The sequence below is a fragment of the Manis javanica genome, chromosome 4 (genome assembly GCF_040802235.1).
Source record: "Manis javanica isolate MJ-LG chromosome 4, MJ_LKY, whole genome shotgun sequence".
Lineage (NCBI taxonomy): Eukaryota > Metazoa > Chordata > Mammalia > Pholidota > Manidae > Manis > Manis javanica.
The window spans coordinates 134,305,725-134,333,313 of record NC_133159.1 but is presented as its reverse complement, the minus strand read 5'-3'; the positions used below and the strand labels follow the sequence as shown (position 1 = coordinate 134,333,313).

At 38.5% G+C, this 27,589-nt stretch overlaps 2 protein-coding genes across 7 annotated transcripts in view; one reads left to right on the top strand and one right to left on the bottom strand.

Moving 5' to 3' along the window:
* Positions 1-18,480, bottom strand: part of SMYD4 (SET and MYND domain containing 4) — a 36,323-nt gene extending 17,843 nt beyond the window's left edge. The window contains exons 1-4 of one of the 5 annotated variants that reach the window (XM_017651615.3): positions 18,168-18,480; positions 17,115-17,260; positions 4,031-4,175; positions 545-634 (exon numbers count right to left, since the gene is read on the bottom strand). In XM_017651615.3, coding sequence (XP_017507104.1) covers positions 545-634; positions 4,031-4,175; positions 17,115-17,248 — 369 coding nt within the window. In that variant the 5' untranslated portion in view covers positions 17,249-17,260; positions 18,168-18,480. Of the gene's footprint in view, positions 1-544; positions 635-4,030; positions 4,176-11,438; positions 11,505-17,114; positions 17,261-18,167 lie in introns of those variants that run through there. The other 4 variants (XM_017651616.3, XM_037022770.2, XM_017651619.3 and 1 more) reach the window with 4 other exon arrangements.
* A 109-nt stretch (positions 18,481-18,589) lies between these two features.
* RPA1 (replication protein A1) overlaps positions 18,590-27,589 on the top strand; it is a 69,971-nt gene continuing 60,971 nt past the window's right edge. For both annotated transcript variants that reach the window (XM_017651614.3, XM_017651613.3), the window contains exon 1: positions 18,590-18,741. In XM_017651614.3, the coding sequence (XP_017507103.2) occupies positions 18,709-18,741 (33 nt within the window). In that variant the 5' untranslated portion in view covers positions 18,590-18,708. The remainder of the gene's footprint in view (positions 18,742-27,589) is intronic.

Genomic DNA, 27,589 nt, shown 5'->3' with positions numbered 1-27,589 from the left:
AGTTCTTAACTTTGGAATTCTGGAATCCAAAAAGGGATGTACAGAATGCTTGTCCTTAGAGCTCAATTAGGGGATGAGATGAAAGCCAGCCCCCTTTTAGGTGTACACAGGCATTTCAGTGCAACTTTCACTTTCCCACTCAAAATGCATATTGGGGTGAGTTATATTATTGCAGGGATAATCTCAAACACGGTGTCTACTTATTTAAAAAAGAAGCAAACAAGTAAATAGTTTGCAAACACTTGGAACCTGAAGTATTAATGGCAATACATCTCACAGCTGATCTCTACCATAAGAACTGCTGGTCCATGGAGAGAGTGTGCCAGGACTTTTCTGTTAACCAACACTACCCATGTGGTCACCTGTGACAGGTGAAATAAACCAGGAGAAAGAACTCAGAAGGCTGCCAATTTGCTTCCAATTCAGCCACCTGCAGCAGGATCCAGTTTTACTGCTCTCAGGGAGAAACAGAGTGGAAGGTCTTGGCCTCCAGTGATCCCCTACAAACCCTCTCCAAACCACACCCAGGTATTCTGATACTCACTTTGTACTGACCCAGGTACAAGAGGGCTGTGGAGCGATTGGCGTAACACAGTGAAATGTCCTCAGTGTTTGGCCCTGAATGTGATATCCCCTGCAAAATGAAGAACCAGTTAAAGGTGTAAATGAAAACTTGAATCATTTAAGTATTGTTTTCAGATAATGGGGGTTCTACATTTAAAGATGATATGAAATTGGGAAGGTTACTGGATCTCTTTGTGCTGCAGCTTCATTTTTAACTACCTGGGAACAAAGCTGTGAAGATCAAGTGAGGCAATAAATACTCAAAGCACTTTGAAGATATCAGTATCAGACACAGCTTCAGCCACAAATAATACTGAAGATAAATGAAAACAGAGGAAAATATTGCAGATGTAATTCTGAACATAACAAAGGGTGAGTGGCACAATAAAAATTCACAAAAGAAACACTAATGATACATGGAAAACAAATAGTTTAATTTATGAATGGATAGCTAAAAATGAAAGCAGACAAGGGCTACCTTTTCTCTACCACCAAATCGGCAAGGATTAATAACTCTTTTAAAGTTGGTATCTCAAATCACTGGAGAAAATATGGGGACTATTTGATAAAAGTATTGTGACAAGTAAGTAGCCACTGAAGAAAAATAAAGTTGGCTCTCCCTATACGATATGCCTTTTATCAGGGTAAATTCCAAATGGATCAAAATCTTAATGTAAAAAATGAGACTACCAGGGCACTAGAAGAAACTATACTAGTCTCAAGTGATGTTGGAGAAAGGAATCCCTGTTTAACTATGCCACAAAACCTGAAAGTCATAAAAGGTTAATAAATTTGACCACATAAAAATAAAAAATTTGTTTATAGCAAAAACCAATAAAATAATATCAAAAGACAAACACTGAACTGGAAAAAAAATTTGCAACTCAAGTCATAGGCAAAGGCCTCATTTCTTTACTTTATGAACGGTTCCTACAGATGGATGAGATGACAACCAATAATACAATAGGAAAATAAGCAAATGATATGAATAGATAGTTCTAATGGGAAATATAAATGGCTCTTAAACATATGAAAAAATGCTTAACCTCACTCATAAACAGCAAAATGCAAAGCAAAACCCTACGGGACCTTGAAAACATTATGCTTAGCGAAATAAGCCAGAAACAAAAGGACAAATTTTGTTAACACTTCCATTTAAAGAGGTACCTGGAATAGGCAAATGCGTAGAGACAGAAAGTACAATAGAGGTTGTCTGGGGCTAAGGAGACTGGGGAATGGGAAGTTATTGTTTAATGGGCATGGAGTTTATGTTTGGGATGATGAGAAAGTTCTGGAAATGGATAGTGATGATGGTTTGAATGTACTTAATGCCACTGAATTGTATACTTAAAAATGGTTAAGATGGCAAATTTTCTGTTATGCATATTTTATCACAATAAAGTTTTCCTGATAAACTGGAAAAAACCAACTCTACTGAGATACCACATTTTACTTATTTATCACATTGGCAAAAATAAATAAAATCAATAGCTCACTGAGTTTGCAAAGCAGTGGCATAATGGGCATTCTCATATGTTGCTACTGGGAATAAAAATTGGTCTCATAATTATGGAGGCAATCTAGCTATATATGTATGTGTGTGTGTGTACATTTGTATCTTCATTGACCTAGCAATTCCTCTTCTTTATGGGACAGAGGAAGATTACACTGTATATACTCTCGCACCTTTTGAATTCAAAAGATGTAAACACATTTCCTATTAAATAATGAATAGGTAGAGTAAAATCACAATAACTAATATTGCTAGGATATAGAGAAATGAACATTCCCATACTCTGCTAGAAGGGATGTTAACTAGTTCTTTCCTGGAGAACAATTCAGCATCAAGTACCAAAGGCCTTAAAATACATTCAATTGACCCAGCAACTACCCTTCTAGGAATTTATCCTAAGGAAATAATGAGATATCTAGAAATATTTACATAGAAAGATGCTCCTTGCAGCTTTATGATAACAAACAATCTGCCCACATTAGGCGATATTAAATCAAGTACAGTTCTTCTCTGTAATGGGACACTATACCAGCTGTAAAAAATCATGTTGTAGTGGAAAATACAATAATCTGAGAAAATGGCCTCAATAAATTGTTGAGGGAAAAAAGCAGGTTATAAAATAGTAAGTGCAGCATTATCTCAATTTTATAAACGTATTTTCAGGGGAAAAAGTGGCTGGATGGATATAAGCAGAAATGTTAACAGTCCCTATCATTGATTACGGGGCCTTTTTTAACTCCTTATGCCTCTCTATGTTTTCCAAGTAAAATATGTTATAAAATATACTAATTTACAAAACAATTATTAAAAAAAAAAAGAAAATAGCAGCTCTACAGAAAATTGCAAAGTACCATAATCACCAAAATACTAGCTTCGTGAAATAGGAAGGCTCAGCTCCCTCTACATCCATAGCAAGCCTTAATTCTTTGTCTGATTTTACTTTTTATTTTACTCATTCTCCTTGAACCACTACCCTTATGATCATGTGTATGATGCAGATGGATAAAGTTCAAGAGATTTGCTCTGAAAAAGAACTATTAAGCCAGCCAGCAGTGAATCAACATCAATGGATTTTAATTCTTCAGCAATCACTAAGGCTTAGCATTTTTCATGTAATAAACATGTTACAAATGACAAAGCAGGGCTTTTATCATTGTAGGTCTGATAGTTTTTGGAAAACTCATTCCAACATTAAGCCTATGCATGTTAAAGGCTCCGAGTAGGGGTACACTCTTCAAATTTACACTTATTCTTTTAATATTCAAGATCATAGACCTAGTGCAAGGAATTGATACATTCTTGCTTTAAGCCCATATTTATCTCTTAAAAGTTAGAGAAGTCTCTCAGGGATCTAGTTCCAGTTGCTACTATGGAAGCAGGACAATATGAGCAACAGATTGTTAAAAGCCACTCTTCCTGATCCAAATCTAGCTCAGTGATGCATAATGTAATGTTAAATATTTGTTGACAATCTTCAAAATGGAGTTCAACTGGGCTGTGACAACTGAGCTCTGTTTTCCTTTTGAACTTAATCTAAGTCATACTCGTAAAGTAACATTCTGGCTAACCAAAAATATAGCTGTCCTCTAAATTAGGACTATCAAACTAACAGCCTCATCAGTCATTCAGACAAAACTGAACACAATTCAGGGACAGCTGATAGCACTGGCAAGGCAGGCCAGGAGTCCAAGAAGTCTATTTAGTTACAAGGTGTCTTAAAGAATATAGGAATAGAAGTTTCTTGATGGAATTCAGGACGTATAACACAAACTACCTTTTGTTTTAGAATACAACCAACAGCAGAACTCTACCTGTTTTCTTTTTCAAATCTAATTCACAAATTACAGAAAAAGCTACCATTGGCTACACAGCAATACAGCTCTACCTTTTGAAGAAAGGGTGCATTGTTAAATTACTGAGGTAGCTCTTCCTGCAGAGCTGTAAATGTATTACCTTAGAGTACAGCACTGTGGCTCCCATATAATCCTTCTCTTGAAATTTTTTGTTGCCTTCCTTTCTGTAGAAGGGGGGAGCGTTGAGGTCCTTTCCCACAAGGTAACTGCTAGAGAGACTTTTTAAAAACACCTCATCCTCAGGTCTTCACAAATTAAGAAAGAAACAAAAAAAGCACAAACTTATTATTTCAAGGAAAGCTCCTAATCACTGCACTTAAAACAGGAATGTCTGCAAAAACATTGGGACACACAAGGTTGTAGGTATTATGTCATGTGATGGGGGGAAATCCTGTGTGTTCAAAGACAAATTTCTATTTAGAGGACAGAGTGCTAATTTTTTATTATTTACATAAAAATGAAGCATCCCTTGGATACTATACCATAAAGAAGCTTGGCTAAGGAGAATGACAGATCACATGGAGTTTGCACCAAGGATATTCTCCATTAGGTCTAAAATACTTGAGTGAATGGCTGACAGAGGAGGAGGGATAGAGGTAATGAATCGCAAAGTAAATGTAATGAAAGGTTAACACTGCGTGAATCTGAAAGAAGGGAATTACATAGCAATTCTTCGTATTATTTTTGCAAGTCTGAAATTATTTCAATCTATAAAGTTAAAAAAAAGTATATAAATGCTGTATATAATACAATTAATAAGGTTGATCTAATATATAAATACACAAATATAGACACATGCTACAAACAGAGCATATACCTTTTTTCCAATAAGAAGAAATAGTATTGAATAACCTAGACTATACTTTGACTATAAAGCATTAATGTAAAATGTACACAATGCGGAAACTAAAAATTCTCTTAAGCAACTCTTGGGTAAAGAAGAAATCAAAATCAAAATTTTAGGATGTTTAGAAAAGTTTTTCAAATTTTTGTTTATGAAGACCCACAATAAGAATATCTTTCACATTGTGATTCAGTATGAGGCCATCTGTGTCTGTATATACTGACATTTCACAAAACATTGTATTTGCTATATATCATATCAAATATGATTTCATTAATATTTAAGTAAAATATTAAAAAGTCAAAATAATTAACAGAAAGAAAAATCAGGAAAGATTTTATTTAATCCAAAAGGTGTGCTTGAATTTAGTTATTTATTCCAGTCTAGAACATTAAGAGGACAATACCCTATGCATATCTGGCGCATCACAAAGCCTGTTTTTTTCTGTTTGTTTTTAAGTTTGGTTAAACCTGAAAATCTCAGTTCACACTAAAAGAATGTGGTAAATAGTAATAATAGCAAAATTCTTGCCTAGCAATGGATATTACCTTAATCCAAAATGATGATAAACTGTTTTATAATGTTCTTTAGTGCAATTAAGAACTAAGCTGTAGTAATTTATTCTTTTCTTCAGGCACCAAGTTTAATTCAGTAATTGATTTAAAGTTTTGAAAGCAAATGGATGTTCTTTCTTTTAAAAAAAATTTTCAAAATTTCTTCTGGAATGTTTTGGTACAATATTTGAGGAAGTGAGATGGAACAATTTTCCCAATTTTTTTTGTTGTGGTAAAATATACAAAAGAAAATGTATAATTTTAGCAATTTTTAAGTATACAGTTCAGTGGCATTAAGTACATTCACAATATTGTGTAATTATCACCACTATCCATTGCCAGAACTTTTTCACCACCCCAAACTGACACCTGTCCCCATTCCTACCTCTCCCAGCCCCTGGTAATTTCTATTCTACTTTCTATCTCTGTGAATTTATTCTGGGCACTTCATGTAAGTGGCATCATGCAATATCTGTCTTTTTATGTCTGGCTTATTTCACTTAGCATAATGTTTTCAAATTTCATCCACATTGTACCAGGTACCAGAATTTAATTTCCTTTTATAGCTGAAAAATATTCCACTGTATCTACATACCACATTTTGTGCATCTATTCACCCAGGGGTAGACATCTGGGTTGTTTCTGCTTTTGGCTGTTGTGAATAATACTGTTATGAACATTGGTGTGCAAATATCTGTTTAAGTCCTGTTTCCAATTTTTTAGGGTATAAACCTAGAAGTGGGATTGCTGGATCACATAATAATTCCATTTTTAATTTTTTGAGGAACTGCCATACTGTTTTCCATAGTAGCTGCATCATTTCACATTCCCACCAACAGTGCATAAGGGCTCTAACTTCTCCACATCCTCACCAACACTTAACTATTTTTTTTTTATAGTAGCCATCCTGAGTATGAGGTGGTGTCTCATTGTAGTTTTGATTTGCATTTTCTTGATAATTATAGTGATGTAAAAAGCACCTTTTTGTGTGTTTATTGACCATTTGTATATATTCTTTGGAGAAATGTCTATAAGCCTTGCCCATTTTTAAATCAGGTTGTTGTTTTGTCCTTGAGTCTTAGGAGTTCCTATATATTCTGGATATTAATCCCTTATCAGATATATAATTTGCAAAATTTTTCCCCCATTCTGCCAGTGTCTTTTTACTCTGTGGATATTGTCTTCTGATGCACAAAATATTTTAATTTTCATTTAGTCCAATTTGCCTATTTTTTCTTTTGCTGCCTGTGCCTTTGGTGTCATATTCAAGAAATAATTGCCAGCTAATGTCATAAGCGTTTGCCTTAGGTTTTTAAGAGTTTTATAGTTCTAGTTCTTAAGTTTAGGTCTTTAAGCCATTTTGAGTTAGTTTTTAAATGTGTTTAAGGTAAAGGTACAACTAAATTATTTTGCATATCAATTCTAATTAGGAAGCAGACAGAAAAAACCAAGTTCTTTCTTCTTCCAGCCTTGCTTTCTCTCTCTAGAGCCCTACAGAGGTAAAGTCTCTCATGGAGTCAACTGGCAAAGCAGAAAGTCACAGCACACAAGACTGAGATGGGAGCCGAATAACATCTGCTTAATAACTCCCACACATCCATATAGACACATATTTTTTCCTGAACTATTTGAAAGTAAGTAGAGTCATCATGGAAGCTCACCTCCAAATATTCTACCAGGCCTCTGCTAAGAATAAGGACATTCTCCTATACCTTGATAGCACACATTATCATTATCACACCTAAAAAAAATTAACACTAATTCAAATACTACTTATATTTAGATTTTCCCAATTATTCCTAAAATATCTTTTATATCTTTCTCTTATTCCAACATGAACAAGGATCAAGGTTCTAATGTACTACATTTAGTTGTTATTTCTCTTTAGTCTCTTTTGAGACAGTCCCATTAATTTTTTTTGTTTTTCATGACTGCCTTTTTAAAAGACTTAAAGCCAGGAAAATGTTTCACATTCTGGTTTTGTCTGTTTCCTCATGATTAGATTCAGATTAAACCATTTTTGTCAAGAATATTACTACATAGTTAAATATGTATGCTTTCTGTTGCTTCAACTCAGGAGATGCAATAATGTCAAGCAGTCCCCACTATTGGTGATACTAAGTTTGGTCAGTTCATTCAAGCAGTGGGACTACATTAGACTAAAAAGTTTCTGTAAGGCAAAGGACACCATCAACAGAACAAAAAGGCATCCTACAGTATGGGAGAATATAAACAACATATCTGACAAGGGGTTAACATCCAAAATATATAAAGAACTTACATGCCTCAACACTCAAAAAGCAAATAATCTGATTAAAAAATGGGCAGAGGATAAGAGAGAGTTCTCCAAAGAAGAAATTCAGATGGCCAACAAGCACATGAAAAGATGCTCCACATCACTAATCATCAGGGAAATGCAAATTAAAACCACAATGGGATATCACCTCACACCAGTAAGGATATGGCCAGCATCGAAAAGACTAAGAACAACAAATGCTGGCAAGGATGCAGAGAAAGGGGAACCCTCCTACACTGCTGGTGGGAATGTAAACTAGTTCAACCACTGTGGAAAGCAATATGGAGGTTCTTCAAAAATCTAAAAATAGAAATACCATTTGACCCGGGAATTCCACTCCTTGCACCCCTGTGTTTATCACAGCACTTTTTATAATAGCCAAGACATGGAAGCACCCTAAGTGTCCATCAGTAGATGAATGGATAAAGAAGGTGTGGTACATATACACAATGGAATATTATTCAGCCATAAGAAGAAAACAAATCCTACCATTTGCAACAACATGGATGGAGCTAGAGAGTATTATGCTCAGTGAAATAAGCCAAGCAGAGAAAAACAAATACCAAATGATTTCACTAATCTGTGGAGTATAAGAACAAAAGAAAAATTGAAGGAACAAAACAGCAGCAGAATCACAGAACCCAAGAATGGACTAACAGTTACCAAAGGGAGACTGGGGAGAATGGGAGGGTAGGGAGGGATAAGGGTGGGGAAGAAGAAAGGGGGTATTATGATTAGCATGTATAATGTGGGGGGTGGGGGAAAGGGGAGGGCTTTGCAACACAGAGAAGACAAGTAGTGATTCTACAACATCTTACTATGCTGATGGACAGTGACTGTAATGGGGTTTGTGGGGGGGACTTGGGGTAAGGGAGAGCCTAGTAAACATAATGTTCTTCAAAAAAAAAAGTATTCCAAAAAAAAAAAGAAATAAAATATTTTATTAGAAAATTTAATCAAGTCATATATTAATAGAGATGATAATCAGTTTATCTCCAAAACAAACTTCAGTAAATTTATAAATCTATTTATGTAAATTCTGTATTAACAGATTAAAGGAGACAAAGAAAATGACATTCCTCCCAAAATATGTATTAAAAAAAGTATCTGATAAAATTCAACATCTGTTTATGATAGATTATAGGGCAATTTCCTTGAACCAAAAACGGTATGTACTATAAACCTATGGCAAATGTACTAAATGGGTGTTACTATTTTTAAGTCCGGGGAAAGGAAATCCTGGGGTAAAAAAAAAAGCCTCTAAAAACCGAAATCAGTTAAAGGGAGAAATAAAGTTTAAAACCTGTTTATTGCTTGCAAACTGCATCCAGCACCATCTCTTTCCCCTGCTCCAGAAGGAAGGCAACAAGCCAGCCAGCCCCTCCCCTTAAACTCTCAGGTTCAGACACACCCTTGGTTGCCCAGGTAATTACCCATTGACATGGAGATGAACTTCTCTCCACCCCTGAGGATATGCAAATGCACTAAAGCCAGGCGAGATACTCTGGAAATGTCACAGTTTACCCACACTATTCAATATTGCACTGAGGTCTAACTAATGCTATGGTAACTAAAAAGTAAAGTAACAAGTATAAATATGGGAAAGGAGGGTTACAACTTGACCATATATGGATAAAATGAGAGTTCCTGTGGCCAGGATTCTCACCTGGCTGTGGTTGACTAGTTCACTGCACATCTGTGGGCAATACATGGTTGTTGACTCTATAAAAAGAGCTCCACCCAGTGCTCTGGGCACAACATGGTGGCAGGGCTGCAAGGCTACAGGAGAGCAGAGCAGAGGCTGGAGTGGTGGCAGCACCGAGGGCAGAGGCCCAGAGGGCAGCTGTGTGGGATGACTGTGCAGAGAGGCCCAGAGGACGACTGTGCAGGACAGCTATGCAGATAGAGGGGTCCAGAGGACGGCTGTGCAGACAGAGGGGCCCAGAAGACAGCTGTGTGGACAGAGGGGCCCAGAGGCAGAGACTGGCTTGCTGCATGCACACTCTCTCTGAGTGAACAGGATTTTAGTGACTGACCTGCCACCTGGAAATAAAGTTGGGTATAACCCTTTCATCCCAAGAACGTTTTGCTGTCATTTCTTTGGTCACATTGAATCCATAGCGAACTTGCCTGGGGCAGAAACCCATTGGCAAGACACCATATAACTGCTTACTTAAAAATTCAAAGTGGATTGGCATAAAAATGATGAAATGATGTGAAAATACAATTAGGTGGCCAATTATAAGCTGATGAAAAAATTCCTAGCCTTTATTTATACCACCAATAATCAGTCAGAGAATGTAATTGGGGGAAAAATGTCTTACAATAACAGCAAAAACCTTACAACAAGTAAGAATACATTTTAAGAAGAAATGTGCAAGACCTATATAAAGAAAATGGAAAAACTTTTCTTAAGGACATAAAACAAGCCCTGAACAAATGGCAAGACATACCCTTTACTTGGATGAAGAAATTTAATATTGTAAAAATGTCAAGTCTCTCTAAGTGAGTCTATAAATCTGACACAATCCCCATCAAAAACCCAACATTTTTTATGGAACTTGACAAGCCAACTGAAGTTCACATGGGGGAAATGTTCACAAAATAGCCAAGATATTCTTGAAAAAGAATGACTGTGTATCCGTGTGTGGGAAGGTGGCCTAACAGCAAAGCCACATTTGTTCTCGATTTGCCTGCTTCTGAGTGCTCCTTTCTCCTACTGCTGGAAATAAAATCTCAGCGGGGAATCATTCCTTGTGGCGGAAGTAGGGTTGACCCTAATTCCACAACAGGATTGGATGTGATTCAGGCTGGCCAATCAGAGGTGCCCCACACCTTTGGTTGAAGGGATTAGCATCTGATCAAAATTAGGTTAATCTGAGTTCAGCCCAGACCTTTTCTGCCAAAACTCTCAGGAATGATGGCCTCTTTCCTTGTAGTTATTTAGCTATCAGTGTTTGCCCAAAGCCACCTATGTTTACAACGCCCACTAGGTGGAAAGTCTGTCTGGGAGATGAAGAGAATACAGAGTCTGATAGCATCAACTGAGTCCCTGGATATAAACCTGCTTGAAAACAGATCTGCTTTGGACATCCTTGTTTCATAGCTTATAAATTTCCTAATTTGAGCTGAGTTTCTGTCTTGAAACTGAAAGAATCCTAATATGATATAGAGTCATAGTAACTAAAATCCTTTGGTTTTAGCATAGAAACAGAGCCTAGAAACAAATGTACAGGTAAGCGGGAATTTAATTTTTAATAAATGTGGCATCTTGAAGCACTTGGTAAAGGATGTACTTTCGATAAATACTTGGAAAATTATCAACCCAGAAAAAAGTCAGAATACTCCCTCATTCCTATACAAAAATAATTCCAGGTGGATTAGAGAGCTAAAACTAAAGTACAAAACTACAAAAAATGTTGGAAGGACATAAAGAATATATTTATAGCTTTGGAGTAGAGTAGACTATCCTAAGCAAGACATGTAACCCAAAAGCCATAAACGAAAATGATAGGCATGGCTGTATAGAAGTTAAAACACATACTCACAGTTTATACACAATGCAAGACACTGTAAGCAAAGTAAAAAACATAAATACACTAGGAGAAAAATTAGTAACATATAGGAAAGGAATTATATGGCATCTGAAGATCTCATAAATTAGTAAGAGGACAAACAAGTCATAGAAAAATGGGCAAAGGACACAAGAGAACAATGCACAGAAATGTAAATGGACTGTAAGATCAGAAATGGTGCACTGTTTCACTAGTAACCCATCACATCAGTCCTAAATGACTGCCAAAAAGTCTCCTACTTTCATTGTGGATTCCCCCAGGAGAGTCCCTCTGCTTGGGGCCAGTCTGATCTTCAGCCTTTAACCCTAGGAAAGAAAATAGCTAGTGATCATCTTAGGAAGGATTCTTTCCTTTCTGGAATTTTAGTCTATCTAGTCTTCGTTGCTTCTGAATTTTTTAAACATGATACTATAATTATCAAATTTTTAAAAGTTGCGGTGGGAGTGTTACCTGCTTTGGCCTATTATATCCTACCCAGAAGCAGAAGTCTTATTTGCCAAATCTGAAAGAAATCTAATGGACAAAATTTGGGAGTGGATTTAATATGGGGTGTGAGGAAGAAGGAAAAATCAGGCATGACTCCTGGATTTCTGGGTAGCAACTAGACAGATGGTGGTGTAATTCATAAGGGATCACAGAAGATGATCTGACATTGACAGGGGAATATCGTGAGTTATTTTTAAACATAATTTTCTAGTTTTAGGAACCGAAATAAGGCAGTATAATTCACTAAGATAGGGACCACTGGAAGGGAACCTAATTTTGAAGACAAGATTGTGAGTTTGGGTTTGGATCTGCAGAATTTTAAGTATCTTTGACACTTTAACTTAGATTTGGAGATTTGAGTCTCGGAGGAGAGGTGAGGGCTGGATATAATTTTAAGAGTAATCAGCATATAGGAAATAACTGATGTCATGGATGTCAATGAAGCTACATCGATTGAGAATACAAAATAACAAGGAAAGAGAGCCTAGGTTGGAGTCTTAAAGAACTACAAAAGTTAGTGACCAGGCACTCTTCCTTGATTTATATTTGTCTTGCCAATGGGTTTCAGCCCCCGTCAAGTTTGCTACAATTCAATGTGGTCAAAGAAACTGACAGCAAAATGTTCTTGGGGTGAAAGGGTTATACCCAACTTTATTTCCAGGTGGCAGGTCAGTCACTAGAATCCCATTCACTCAGAGCGAGTGTGCATGCAGCAAGCTGGTCTCTGCCTCTGGGCCCCTCTCCCTGCACAGCCGTCTTCTGGGTCCCTCTGTCTTCACAGTTGTCCCGCACAGCTGTCCTCTGGGCCTCTGTCCTCAGTGCTGCCACCACTCCAGCCTCTGCTCTGCTCTCCTGCAGCCTTGCAGCCCTGCCACCATGTTACGCACAGAGCACTGGGCGGAGCTCTTTATATAGAGTCAACAGCCATGTATTGCCCACAGGTGTGCAGTGAGCTAGTCAACCAGGGTCAGCTGAGAACCCTGGCCACAAGAATTCTCATTTATATCCACACTCCACCCCTCCAGGATTCTCTCCTCTCAACCTATGTGCCCTTAGTCCTCTGTAATGGTCCCTGTACAAGGAAGCTCGAACATTGTTCTCCAGCCTCTCCAGGAAAAAGTCTTGCAGACACACAGGCCAGACTCATGGCTCTGTCTGTGACCTCTGCCTCTTTAGTCTTAATGGCTTGAACTGCTGCACTAGTTTCAGTTGTGCCATAGCTCCAGTAAGATCCTATTTGGCTTCCTGTCTAATTTCCTTCCATCTACTCCTGCCCGTATCAAATCAACCCACATCTGGGTCCTTGTAACCCTCACGGGGCCCCTCAAATTTCCCGTGAGTAACAGGTCTTATTTCTTTCTAGGTTCTCATTGCTTCAGCTACTGTACATGTCATCTCTGCTGGGGCTTCCCTCAGGAGTTCATCTTTTTCCTTGATGGCCTCTTCCTCCTTCAGGACACCTGGCAGTGCTGCTGTCTCATCTCCAATGGCACCTTGCCGCCGTCACTCTCGTGCTGCCTCCTCCCGCATCAATGCCATCTCCTTCCTCAGGGAATCCACAGAAGTTTGCAGCTCGCATTCTCATGCCACCTCCTCTCGCATCAATGCCATTTCCCTCCTCAGGGAATCCACAGAAGTCTGCAGCTCGCATTCTTGTGCCACCTCTTGCATCAATGCCATTTCTCTCCTCAGGGAATCCACAGAAGTTTGCAGCTCATGATCTTGCACCACCATTTCTTGGGTCTCCTTTGTAGACCTTTTTAAGACTGTGAGAAGCAGCCAACCCACAGTCCCCGCTGCCTCATGGGCACTCTGCTTCTCAAAGGATCTGCTTACTATATCAAGAGCCACCCCTACTGCCTCAAGTGTCACCTCCACTTGCCTCCAGTCCTGGGGTGGGGCCCAGTCCTCTAGGAGGCAAGCCACCTCAGACCACATACCCATTGGGGACGAACCACTTTCCCCATTCACAGGGGCAGCCCAATGAAGCACCCTCCCATAAGGGCAGCTTGTCTTTTTCCTTGGTCAACAGTGAACCCTGCAGACTTTCGCTAATTGTCTTGCCAGTGGGTTTCAGCCCCGGGCAAGTTTGCTATGGATTCAGTGTGACCAAAGAAATTGACAGCAAAACGTTCTTGGGGTGAAAGGGTTATACCCAAATGTATTTCCAGGTGGCAGGTCAGTCACTAGAATCCCATTTACTCAGAGCGAGTGTGCATGCAGCAAGCTGGTCTCTGCCTCTGGGCCTCTCTGCCCACACAGCCGTCCTCTGGGTCCCTCTGTCTGCACAGCTGTCCCACACAGCGGTCCTCTGGGTCCCTCTGTCCACACAGCTGTTCCACACAGCCGTCCTCTGGGCCTCTCTGCACAGTCGTCCTGCACAGCTGTCCTCTGGGCCTCTGTCCTTGGTGCTGCCACCACTCCAACCTCTGCTCTGCTCTCCTGCAGCCTTGCAGCCCTGCCACCGTTGCGCACAGAGCACTTGGCGGAGCTCTTTATACAGAGTCAACAGCCATGTATTGCCCACAGGTGTGCAGTGAGCTAGTCAACCAGGGCCAGGTGAGAACCCTGGCCATAAGAATTTTCATTTTATCCACAATATTCCTCTCAATGTACCAAAAGTTCAATGATTCTTGTGGATTATTATAGTTTGTTGTTAGTAAGCTATATTAATTTACCTTGGGATAACTCTATTTCCCAGTTTTCATCAGTAGTTTTCCATTATATTCAGAAATTCTATGAAGGGAATCCACAGATCCTATAGAGTTTTAGACATTATTTTTCAAATTGCAAGTCCTGACACAGGGAGTCAGGAAATCAATTTAGTGGGTCCTGATTAGTACTTTAAAAATGAGATGACTAAAGGGAAAATATGAAGTACATCCCATTAAGTAAGTATCTACACTATTCTTCTTGGTGAACTTATCCAGTCTTGTGGCTGGAAATACCACGTACCACTTCCAAATTTGTATCTCTAGCCCAGGCCTCTCTCCTTAACTCTATGCTCATTTTAAAAGCTCCATTTGAGTAGGTACCTCAAGCTAAAATACAAATCCTCACCTTCCTTCCCCAAATAGCTGCACCTGCCGCCCTCTTAGGTGATGGTCATTTCATTCTTTTACCTTTGGCCATTCAGGCCTAAGTCCCCAGAGTCACTTTTTACTTCTCTCATTCTCTACCATACCATATCCCTTCTTTCAGGAAATGCTATTAAGTCAACCTTCAGAATCCACCCACTTCTCATCATCCCCACTACTATCACTCTGACCTAAGTTACTATCACTTAATGTCTCACATGGATTCATGTAATAGCCCCCCAACAGGTCTGTCTCCACCCTTCTCCTATAGTCTATCCTTAGTACAGGGTCAGAGTATCCCTTAAAAGAGAGGTCAGCAAACCTTTTCTGTAGAAAGCCAAAAAAAAGAAAATTTAGGTTTTGTGGGCCAAGAGGTAAAATCAAGGCTATTTATTACATAGGCATTTTTATAACAAGAGAAAATAAATTTCTATAAAATTTTTATGGACAAAATTCAACATATAATAATGTAGAATAATTTTTTGTAATACAGATCTACTAATCAGAATGGAATTCTCTTTTAAATGGCTATCACTTTAATTGGGGTTTGAAGCTAGTGCTCCCCGTCATCAGAGACTGAAAATGTTTCTATAAAAACCATTCTTAGTTGATGACCATAAGAAACAGGCAGTGGGATGGATTTACACTGCAGGCTTTAGTTTGCTGACCTCTGCTTTAAAATATAATCATATCATTCTTCTCTCAAAGCCCTGTGAATTAGTTTTCTATTATTGTGTAACAAATTACCATAAATTCAGTAGTTAAAACATTTATTATTCTTGCAATTCTGTAGATTAGAAGTACAGGTGGGCTTGGGGCTGGGCTGTCTAGGGTCTCATAAGGCTGAAATCAAGGTGTCCTCTTATACGGAGGATCTGGGAAAGACTCTGCTTCTAAGTTCATTCAAGCTGTTGGCAGAAGCCAATTTCTTGGAATTGCAGGTCTGAGGTCCCCATTTCCTCATTGGCTGTTAGCCAGGAACCACTTTAAGTTTGTGAAAGCTGCCTGCATTCCTTTTCATGTGGCCCTCCCTCTTCATCTTCAAAGCCAGCAAAAGTGCATTCAAATCTTGTATTTTCAATCTGTTTGAATTTCTTTTCTGCTACCAGCCGGAAAAAAATGCTCTGTTTTTAAAGGTCTCACCTGATTGGGTTAGGTCCACCCAAATAATTACACCTCAAGGTCAACTTTGGGACTTTCATTACATCTGCAAAATCCCTTCATAGCAGTACCTAGGTTAATGTTAGACTGAATAACCAGGGGATAAGAATGCTGGGGGTCGTTTTAGGGTGACCTGTCTACCATACCATGCAATAACTTCCTACTCACAGTAAAAAGGCAAGGTGCCTACTTACAAGAGCAATGTGATTTGTGCCACTGGCTCTCCTCCAACTCCATGCACATCCCATTACCTGTCTGATGTTATTTCCTACTACTCTCCCTCTGGCTTACTCTGTTCATCCATGCTAGCCTTTTTGCTATTGCTTGAATATGCCAGACACACTTTCACCTTAGGATCTCTGCTTGTAATGCTCTTTCCTCAGCTATCTACTTTGTTAACTCATGTATCTCCAAGACTTTGCTCAATGGTCACTTTTGCAATGAGGCCCTATCTGATGTACTGTTTAATACTACAACCTGCACTCTCACTCCCAGCCTGCCTATTTCCCCTATCCTGTTCTATTTTTTCTTTTTCTACTATATTTATCACTTTAACATATCATGTTATATGTGTTTAACTTATTTTTGATTTTAATTGTCTGTCCCTCCTTGCTAGAATTAAGTTATTCAAAGGTTAAGGATCTGTGTATATTTTGTTCACTAAGCATGTAGCATAGTGGCTGGCACAAAATCAGTGACCAGTAAAAATTCACTGAATGACGTTTTGGGGAACTCTTGTTTCAGTTTCGTATAAAGATATGTGTGAACTAGGTTGTGATGTAAAAGAACATTTCTTACTTAGGAGTATAGTCAAAATCAATTGAAAAATACTGGGATCAGATTATATGAACTGTAAGGTCCTTTCCAAATTTGAGCACTTACAAATTTCTATGTGCAGCTAGTAAACCTCCACTATATCCTTTGCAAGATGGCAAACTTCACAGCCTAGTGGCTGTGGCAAGGCACTGATTATTGAAACAACATCAACACTGAAAAACTAAATAGCAACTCCACCTGTTCTTTATAAAAGTCAGTTAGAAAAAACTGGAAATGGTGAGAACTGCTGAATGGCCTAAAATATAAAAATTTGAACTTAATCCTTCAATGAAAAAGAGATACAACCTGAGAGCAAATGACAAAAGAGAATATTTTCTAGATCAAAATTTCTGGTTCAAGCTTCCATTCACTTACTGAAGAAGTGAAGAGGAGTGAAGAAAGATATCACCCAAAGTCTCTGCTGTAGAAATTGTGACTTGGATGGACTTGGGAAGCAAAGACCACTTTTGAAGTACATATGCTTTCCACTCATCCACAGGCAGATCCATGCTCCTTTAGATCTATAAAATGAGTAATAAAATAAAATAGGGAATTCAGACCTCTACAATAATGCACAATTCTCAAAAACCAGGATTTCATTCAAGCAAGTGTGAAGCAACAATATCAAATCCTATGGTCTTTTTCTATCATTGTTTATATGCTTAGGAAGGATCTAATTCTTTCACACCAATTCACTCAACTCAGAAACATGTACTGAAAGCCTACTTTGTTCCAAGCACCATGATACCCATCACACTTGTCCTTAGACCTCCATCTATCCTAGTTGCTTAAGTCATAAATCTGTGAGATATCCCAGATTTTTCTTTCTCATTCTCCCCCGTAACTATTAACAAATTTTCTCTTACATAGTTGTTTTTTCTTTCAATCCCCAGGCAATTCCTTTAGTTCAAATCCTCACCATCTCCTGTCTGCCATTCTTTCCAGGGTGTCATAACCAGTCCCCATGCCCCCACTCATCCCCCTCCCTCCCAGTTCAATCCGTCCTCCACATTGGGACAGGTCGGTCCTCGGCCTTAAATACATCAATGCTGCTAGCATTTACCGAAGCCAGTACAAACCCTTCATTATTTGAGCCTTGGCTTACTTTCTAATGCTCAAGTCTCACTTTTTCCTCTGTACCCTACTATCCTGAGCTACTCAAAGCTTTCCCCAACTTGCCAGGGTATTAATTTCTCTAGTTTTTGCGTACGCTTTTATCTTTCGGGAGCATCCCTACCCTCACTTGGAGTCCATCTAGCGAATTCCCACACCTCTTTCAGGATTCAGCCAAATGGCACCTCCCGGGAAGCCTTTCCTGATTTTCCATGTGTCTCTCCTGGGGCTAGTCTGCCTCGAACTAGGGCTAGTCACAGAGGAAACTCAACAGACTGTGCTCTCCTCGGAGGACAGGGACCAGGTTTTATTTACCTTGAGAGGCCGGCGCTGTGCCAAGCTCAGGATTTGGCACCGCAGGGCTCGGCACTGGGTTGCTGAAGAAATTAAGTCACTGCTTTGACTACACTTAGCTGCAGAGCTATCGGGGAAGAGATCTAACTCTCCTCTGGGTTCCCGGTCTGTCCACCCCCCAAATAACCGCAAATAACCCTCTCTATTTTTCCGAGAGACCGCTCGAAAAGCTCCCGGAACCAGTCAGCAAGCGACCCTCGCCACTTCCGCAGCACACTCGGCGAGCCAGGCGGCAGGACACCCCGCCCCTACCTCCTTCCTCCCTAGGCCCCGAACCTGAGCGCAGATGGGTCACGTGGGCCGCCCGCCGCGCCTCGGCCAATGCGGTGGCTGCTCGGCCCCTAGTTCCGCCCCTGTGCCGTGCGCACGTGAGGAGGCGGGAGCGGTGCACGCAGTTCCTCGGGCCAATGGCTTTGGAGCGCGCGGGACCCCGGGAGTGAAGGCGGGGCTTGCGAAGCAGCCGGAGCGCAGGAGTTGGCACGGCGTTGGTCCGCGGGAAACCATGGTGGGCCACCTGAGCGAGGGGGCTATTGCGGTGAGGAGACCTCTGCGAGCTGGGCCGGCAGGCCGGGGTGGACCTGAGGCTGTGCGGGCTGGAGAAGCGGGAGGGGAGCTGGGGGCGGTGGGGAAAGAATGCGCGAGAGAGGGTGCGGGTGGGGGCGGGGGTAACCGCCGTTGACTCCCTAGAAGCATCACCCTCCCTTTAAAAGATTTTTCCTGTCGTCTGTTAAACATGCTCATGTCTTTCCTTCGTAGGAAAACGTAACAAAATTAATTGCTGAAACTTCCCCACTACCCTCCCGCTGCCGCTGTGTCTCCTCCGCTTCCCCCACCCACAGCCAAACTTCCTGAGTTGTTTTGTTTTGACCTATTTCATTTCTTCCTTTCCGTTAACCCTGTAACCAATTCCAGTTAGTCATCCCCTGTTCACTACAGAAATAACTTTGGCAGAAGTTAGCAATGGCTCCAAGTCGCTAAATCCAACAGACACGTCTCAGTTTTCAACTTCTGAGTCCTCAGCAGCATTTGATTCTGTTGAGCTTTGCTTTTGTTAATCAACACTGTATTTCTTTTGTCTTACATGGCTCAGCTTGGCTTGGCTTTCTCCGTCATTTGCAGGTCTTGTGTAAATTTTTTGTTGACTCAAGGCTTGGCTCTAGGCCCTCTTCTGCCAAGACAATTTCGTTACCGTGTATATGTCAATTGCTCACAAATTTATATGGAGCCGTCTTTACTCTGAAAGACAAACCTCTATAATCTGTCTACTTAATATCTACTTGGATATCTGCTTGATATCTCAAAGGCATTTAAAATTCAGTCTGTTTGGAAAGCAAATTCATGTCTTAATAAATTTGGGCCTCTTTGTTCCCCATCTGGAGGAACTAGCCAGAAACTGTGGAGTCATTCTTACAATTGCCATCGTGCTGGATGTCTAGTCCATCATCAAGGCTGGTATATTTTACCTCACTGTATTTCTTTTTTTTTTTTCTTCTCACTTTTTTTATTTTATTTACTTTTATTTTTTTTATTAAGGTATAATTGATATACAGTCTTACAAAGGTTTCACATGAGCAACATTGTGGTTACTACATTCACCCATATTATCAATTCCCCCCAACGCCCCATTGCAGTCCATTAGCATAGTAAGATGCTATAGTCACTACACATATATTTCTTAAATCCATCTACTTCTCTCCACACTGGCACCACAGTTTCTTTCTTTTCTTTTTTCTGTTAGTTTAATTTTTATTTTTATTAAGATGTCATTGATATACACTCTTACGAAGGTTTTACGTGAAAAACATTCTGGTTACTACATTCACCCATATTATCAAATTGCCCTGATACCCCATTGAAGTCACCGTCCGTCAGTGTAGTAAGATGCCACACTCACTACTTGTCTTCTCAGCTACACTGTCTTCCCTGTGACCCCTCTACACCATGTGTGCCAATCATAATACCCCTCAATCCCCTCCTCCACCCCTCCCCTTTGGTAACTTCTAGTCCCTTGGAGTCTGTGAGTCATTTGGTACTTGTCTTTCTTTATCTGGCTTATTTCACTGAGCATAATACCCTCTAGCTCCATCCATGTTGTTGCAAATAGTAGGATTAGTTTTCTTATTAGTATTCCATTGTGTATATGTACCACATCTTCTTTATCCATTCATCTACTGATGGCCACTTAGGGTGCTTCCATATCTTGGCTATTGTAAATAGTGCTACTATAAACATAGGGGTGCATATGTGTTTTTGAATCTGAGAACTTCTTTTCTTTGGGTAAATTCTTAGGAGTGGAATTCCCAGGTCAAATGGTATTTCTATTTTTAGTTTTTTGAAGAACCTCCATATTTTTCACAATGGTTGAACTAGTTTACATTTCCACCAGCCATGGAGGAGGGTTCCCCTTGCTCCTCATTCTCGCCAGCATTTGTTGTTTCTTGTCTTTTCTATGTTGGCCATCTTAACTGGTGTGAGGTGATATCTTAATTGTGGTTTTAATTTGCATTTCCCTGATAATTAGCAATGTGGAGCATCTTTTCATGTGCCTATTAGCCATCTGAATTTCTTCTCTGGAGAAGTGTCTCTTCATATCCTCTGCCCATTTTTTAATCGAGTTATTTGCTTTTTGGGTGTTGAGATATGTTAGTTCTTTATATATTTTGGGTGTTGACCCCTTGTCGGATATGTCATTTACAAATACATTCTCCCATACTGTAGGATGCCTTTTGGTTATTGATGGTGTCCTTGGCTGTGCAGAAGCCTTTTAGCTTTATGTAGTCCCGTTTGTTCATTTTGCTTTTGCTTCCCTTGCCCAAGGAGATGCATTCAGGAAAAAGTTGCTCGTGTTTATATTCAAGAGATTTTTGCCTATGTTTTCTTCTAAGAGTTTTATGGTTTTGTGACTTACATTCCAGTCTTTGATCCATTTTGAGTTTACTTTTGTGTATGGAGTTAAACAATGATCCAGTTTCACTCTCTTACATATAGCTGTCCAGTTTTGCCAACATCAGCTGTTGAAGAGGCTGTCATTTCCCCATTGTATATCCGTGGCTCTTGTATCGTATATTAATTGACCATATATGCTTGGGTTTATATCTGCGCTCTCTATTCTGTTCCATTGATTTATGGGTCTGTTCTTGTGCCAGTTCCAAATTGTTTTGATTACTGTGGCTTTGTTAGTAGAGCTTGAAGTTGGGGAGCATAATCCCCCCTGCTTTATTCTTCCTTCTCAGAATTGGTTTGGCTATTTGTGGTCTTTTGTGATTCCATATGAATTTTAAAGCTGTTTGCTCTAGTTTGTTGAAGAATGCCATTCGTATTTTGATAGAGAATTGCATTGAATCTAGATTATTTTAGGCAGGATGACCATTTTGACAATATGTCATCTACAAACCGGGACAGTTTAACTTCTTCCTTACCAATCTGGATTCCTTTTATTTGTGTTGTCTGATTGCCATGGCTAGGACCTGGCACCATAGTTTCTTGAGTGGACTACTCACCTAAGCTAGCATAACCTTCCACCTGCCATTCCCTTCATAGCATATTCCCACTTGTTCTCTCCTCCTTTCCAGCCTTTTTTCTTTTTTAATTTAAATTCTTGGTATGTTCCATACTCTTGCCTTCCACAAAGGCCTTTTTTTAAAAAATTATAACTGTAGTAAAGTTTACTGATGTGGTTTCATATTTCAACTGCAATTAACCTTTAAGAAACTGCCACTTATTAGTATTGTTGTAATACAAAACAATATCAACAATTATCTGAAACAGCTATTAAGTAATACTTTTCCAAGTACATATTTGTGTGAGACCTGATTTTCTTAAAATACATCACAACAATGTGCAGAGCAAGTACAAGAATACAGCTGTCTCCTATTAAACCAGATTTCAAAAAGATTGGAAAACATGTAAGCAATGCTATTCTCAACTTTTTTGGAAAATTAGCTATTTTTTCATAAAAATGTTAATAGATAATGTTATCTCTAAAATGAATCATTATTTTAAATGTTTGAACTTTTAAATATGATAAACATTGATGACCAGTAGAGTGGTGGTAGGTAAATGTTTAACTAGCAGCTTCCTGAGGAGGGTAGGAGGCAGAGAATGGGTAACCCCTGATATGTAGTGTGTTTGCTGACTTCCATGGTGTAAGTACCCTCATCACACCAAGTTCAAGCTACCAATATGTCACTGATTCGAAGCTGGGAAGAGAAGTGCACCGTCAGTGTTTGCTAGCCCTTGGGGAGCTGGCTCCAGCACACACTGTTAGAATCTACCCACGTTTCTTGGTGTCCTCACTAATTTTGAGGAGTGGAACCAGTTTGATAACAGGTGTCCTAGGACCATCACCCTCACGGCTGATAAATCACCTCAGCAACATCAGAACTCCGGAACTGTGGCCTCAACGACAAAAATCCTTGAACCTCAAATCCTAATGTTTGTTCCTCCTATATACGTCCTAAAATCTCTTCTTGCTGGCAATCCACAGGCCTTTGAACATTCTTTTCCCTCTGCTTACGTGGTGGTTCACTCTCAACCCTCCTGGCTAACAATCTTCAGATCTCTGCTCAGCTTCTTCCTCAGAGGAGCCTTCCTTGACTTTTTTTACTAAGCTAAATCCCTTTATGCTGAGACCCGGATTCCTGTTTGTTCACTTATGAGCTGTGTGATTTAGGACAAGATACTAAACTGTCTATTGTGGTAAATAGAAAACATTTGTTTCTTAATTGGGTAATATAAAGAAGGAGAAGGGAACTATTATTTTTGATCATTTCCATTGTCCCAGATACTTTATCTGTGATAATATTTAGCAGCAACTTTGTAAGGTAGATTTTTATCATTACTTCCATCTTACAAATGAAGAAATCGAAGTGTAGAGAATTTGAATGCATGTGTCCTTGACTATTACATTCTGTTGCTTTAAGTTTTATTAACAATGTTAATGTGGAAACTTTATAGCAGTATTGTCTTAAGTGTACATATCCTGCTATATGTCCCAGAAGAGTAAATCTTACGTTGTTTTATGATGACACAATTGAAGTTAAAAAGAATAATAAAGTACTTCTCCACAGAAGAAACTGGGATGGCCAATTGGCACATGAAAAGATACTCCACATCACTAATTATCAGGGAAATGCAAATTAAAACCACAATGAGATATTACCTCACACCAGTTAGGATAGCCAGCATCGAAAAGACTACGAACAACAAATGCTGGCAAGGGTGCAGAGAAAGGGGAACCCCTCCTACACAGCTGGTGGGAATGTAAACTAGTTCAACCATTGTGGAAAGCAATATGAAGGTTCCTCAAAAAACTAAAAATAGAAATACCATTTGACCTGGGAATTCCACTTGTAAGTTTTTACCCAAAGAAAACAAGTTCTCAGATTCAAGAAGACATATGCACCCCTATGTTTATCATAGCACTATTTACAATAGCCACGGTATGGAAGCAACCTAAGTGTCCATCAGTAGATGAATGGATAAAGAAGATGTGGTACATACACACAATGGAATACTATTCAGCCATAAGAAGAAAACTAATCCTACTATTTGCAACAACATGAATGGAGCTAGAGGGTATTATGCTCAGTGAAATAAGCCAGGTGTAGAAAGACAAGTGCCAAATGATTTCCCTCATTTGTGGAGTATAACAATGAAGCAAAACTGAAGGAACAAAATAGCAGCAGACTAACAGACTCCAAGAAGGGTCTAGTGGTCACCAAAGGGGAGAGGTGGGGGAGGGGAGGTGGAGAGGGAGGGAGAAGGGGGTTGTGGGGTATCATGATTGTTGAACATGGTGTGTGTAGGGTCACAGGGAAGACAGTGTAGCTCAGAAGACGAACAGGGACTCTGAGGCATCTTACTGCCCTGATGGACAGTAACTGCAATGTGGTATGGGGAGGTCAATAATAAGGGTGAATGTAATCACCACATTGTTTTTCTTGTGGAACCTTAATAAGAGTGTATATCAATGATACCTTAATAAAAAAATAATAAAAATAATACATGCATGTGGTTTTAAAACCAAACAGAACAGGAAGGGTCTAATTAAATTACTTTTGTACCACCTTACCCTAGGTTCTATTCCCCAGAAAAAACTACTTTCTTTAAATAAAAAAAAGTCACCTATATTAATGTTCAGTTTGATTTACATGTAATAAAACATGTATAATACATATGATAAATGCATAGTAAAAACTCATAAAATTGTGTGCAGTTTGATGAATTTTGACAAATGTCCATACCTCTGTAACCATATTACTATGATCTGCTTCTTCCCCATCCACTGCGTCTACCCTAGGCAACTGCTGTTCGAGAGTCTGGTTTCTGTCCCTATAGATTAGTTTGGGCTGTTACAAAACCTCATATGAGTGAAATCAAGTAAGATGTGCCCTTTTGTCTCTAGCGTCTTTGGAGATTTAATCCAAGTTTCAGTAGTTTGTATCTTTTTTATTGCTGAGTAGTATTCCATTTCATGAATAAATATCATTTGTTTATTTACCTGTTCTTGAATATTTGGGTTATTTTTGTTTTTCAGCAATTGTGAATGAAGATGCTATGAACATTCATGTACCAGCCTTTTTGTTGGAAATATATTATCACTATGGGATAAATATCTATTAATGCAATAGATGGGTCATATGGTAACTGTTTAACTTTTCTAAGAAACTCAAACTTTCCCAAGTGGTTATGAGAAATCTAGTTGCCCATAGTCTCATTAACACTTAGTTTTGTCAGTCTTTTTAACTATTCTAGTGATTGTGGTTTTAATTTGTATTTCCCTGATTACTAAAGATATTGAGCATCTTTTCATATGTTTATCAGTTATATCTTTTGTGAAACATCTGTTTATATCTTTTGCTCATTTAAAAAACTGGGCCTTGTTCTTACTAATTAGCTGTAAGAACTCTGTTTCATCTGGATATGTCTTGTTAAATGTAAGCATCACACATTTTCTCCCAATCAGAAGCCTGCCTTTTCATTTTTCTAATGGGGTTTTTTTTTTTGAAGAGCAGTTTTAAGTTTTGGTGATTCATTTTTTTTTTTTCCTTTTCTGAATTGTGTTTTTGCGTCCTAAGAAATCTTTGCCTTTGTCACAAATCTTTTTTCTGTGTCAGAAGTTTTTAGTTTTAGTTTCTGTTCAGGTCTGTTATTAATTTCAAGTTTACTGTATGTTTGGTGTATAGATCATTTTTTCCCATGCAGTTAAGCAGTTGCTCATTTGTTATAAAGACCATCGTCACCTTTGGTAACATTTTTTTTTTATACTTTCCAAATGCTCATTTTATTAGACTGTTTGGACATTAAATTTATCCTTGGATTGCAATCCAAAATAGTTACCTGAAGTTTGCAATCTGTGTGCATGGTGTGTGTTTGTGTGTGTTTTATTGTATATTTGTTTTCTAAACTCTGGCACAATTTTTTGGGGGTGTTCAGACTGCCATGATACAAGTCAGGAGAGAATTTTTGTGTTGCCAATTCTGAGTATTTAAATTTTGGTTTGTTGGGGCTGTAGCTTTGTTTTTAAAATTGTGTTTTTTATGTGTAACAATTGTCAATTTTGTTTTTTCTGTATCCTCTAACTCTAGAATTTTGTTCCCCATCCCCACCCCCACCCTTTACACCCTGACTTACACATTCACAGTTGAACCATATTATTAGGAAAGGTGCCTTGATGAAAAGATTAGGATATGGGGGCTCTGACCATTTGTCAGTGTTTTCCCCAGAAGATAATTAAAACATTAAATAAAAACAAAAATGATAAAAATCTATATATGTGTGGGTCTATTTCTGGAATCTCTGTTCTGCTGTTTCTCTGTATGTGAGTGGTTATACCAATACCACATTGTCTGCATAACTAGTTTTTTACTAAGCCTTGAAATTGGGTAGTGTAAATTCCCCCAGCTTCATTTTTTTTTTCAGACTTCTTTTACTGAATCTAGGTTTTCTGTATTTTCATGGGCATTTTAGAATCAGCTTATCAACTTCTAATAAAGAATGATGGGATTTTAATTGATAGTACATTGCATTTATAGATCAGCTTGGGGTTAATTGACATCTTATAAACATTAAGTCAAATGATGGACAAAGTATAGCTCCAATTTATTTAGGCTTTTCATTTTTCTCAGTTTTTTATAGTTATCAGTGTGCAGGTCTTACATATGTATTGTTAGACTTAGGTATTTTATTTTTGATAGTATTAAAATGACATTTAAAAAAATTAATATTCTCATTTATTGGCAGTATATAAAAATACAGTTGATTTTTGTATGGTAACCTGGTGTCCTACAAATTTGCTAAGTTTAGTTTTTTGCATATTCCTTAGGATTTTCTATATACTTGACCATATTATGTTCAAATAAAGATAGTTTTATTTCTTCCTTTTCAATCTTTGTGTTTTTATTTCTTTTTCATGCCTTATTGCCAGGAGCTCTAATACCCTATTGAATAAAAGTGGTGAGAGCTATATCCTTGTCTTGTTCCTGATGTTGGGGGGAAATAAGCCATTAAGTATCATGGTAACTAGATTTTTTTATGGATACCTGTTGTCAGTTTAGCCTCTCCTATTCCCACTTTGCTGAGACTCTTATCTATGAATGAATGTTGTCAAATACTTTTCCTGCATCTTTTGAGAGTGTTCTGGTTTTTCTTCTTTATTCTGTTATGTGACAAGTTACACTGATAGTTTTTGGATGTTGAGTAAATCTTCTTGGGATAAACCTCACTTGGTTATGGCATATTATATCCATTTTATATACTGCTGGATTTGATAACACTAACGTTGAGGGTTTTTGCATGTTTGTTCATGAATGGTATATAGGTCTTTAGTTTTTCTTTCTTAGGATGACTTTGTTTTTTTATCAGGATAAAGCCTATATCATAAAATGAGTTGGAAAGTGTACTCTTTTATATCCTGAAATAATTTATGCAAGATTGGTATTTTTTTGTCCTTAAATGTTAGATAGAATTTACCATTAAAGTCATCTAGACCTAGAGTTTTCTCTGTTGGAATATTTTAAATTATAAATTCAATTTCTTTTATAGATATAGAACTATCTAGATTTCCTGCATTTTGTGTGTCAGCTTTGAACATTTGTCTTTTTCAAGGGTCTTATCTATTTAATCTGTTGTTTCATAAAGTGGTTCCTAATACTCTCTTACCTATACCCTTACTGTATACATAGGATTTATGGTGATGCCTTTTGCATTCCTGATACTGAAAATAAATGTTGTCTTTTTCTTGACTAGCTGGAGGTTTATTGGTTTTAGATTGTTCAAAGAACCAGATTTTGGTTCAGTTGTTATTTTTCCTATTATACATTTTCTCTTTCACTTATTTTTGCTTTTAGTATTTCCTTCCTGCTACATACTTGGGTTTGACA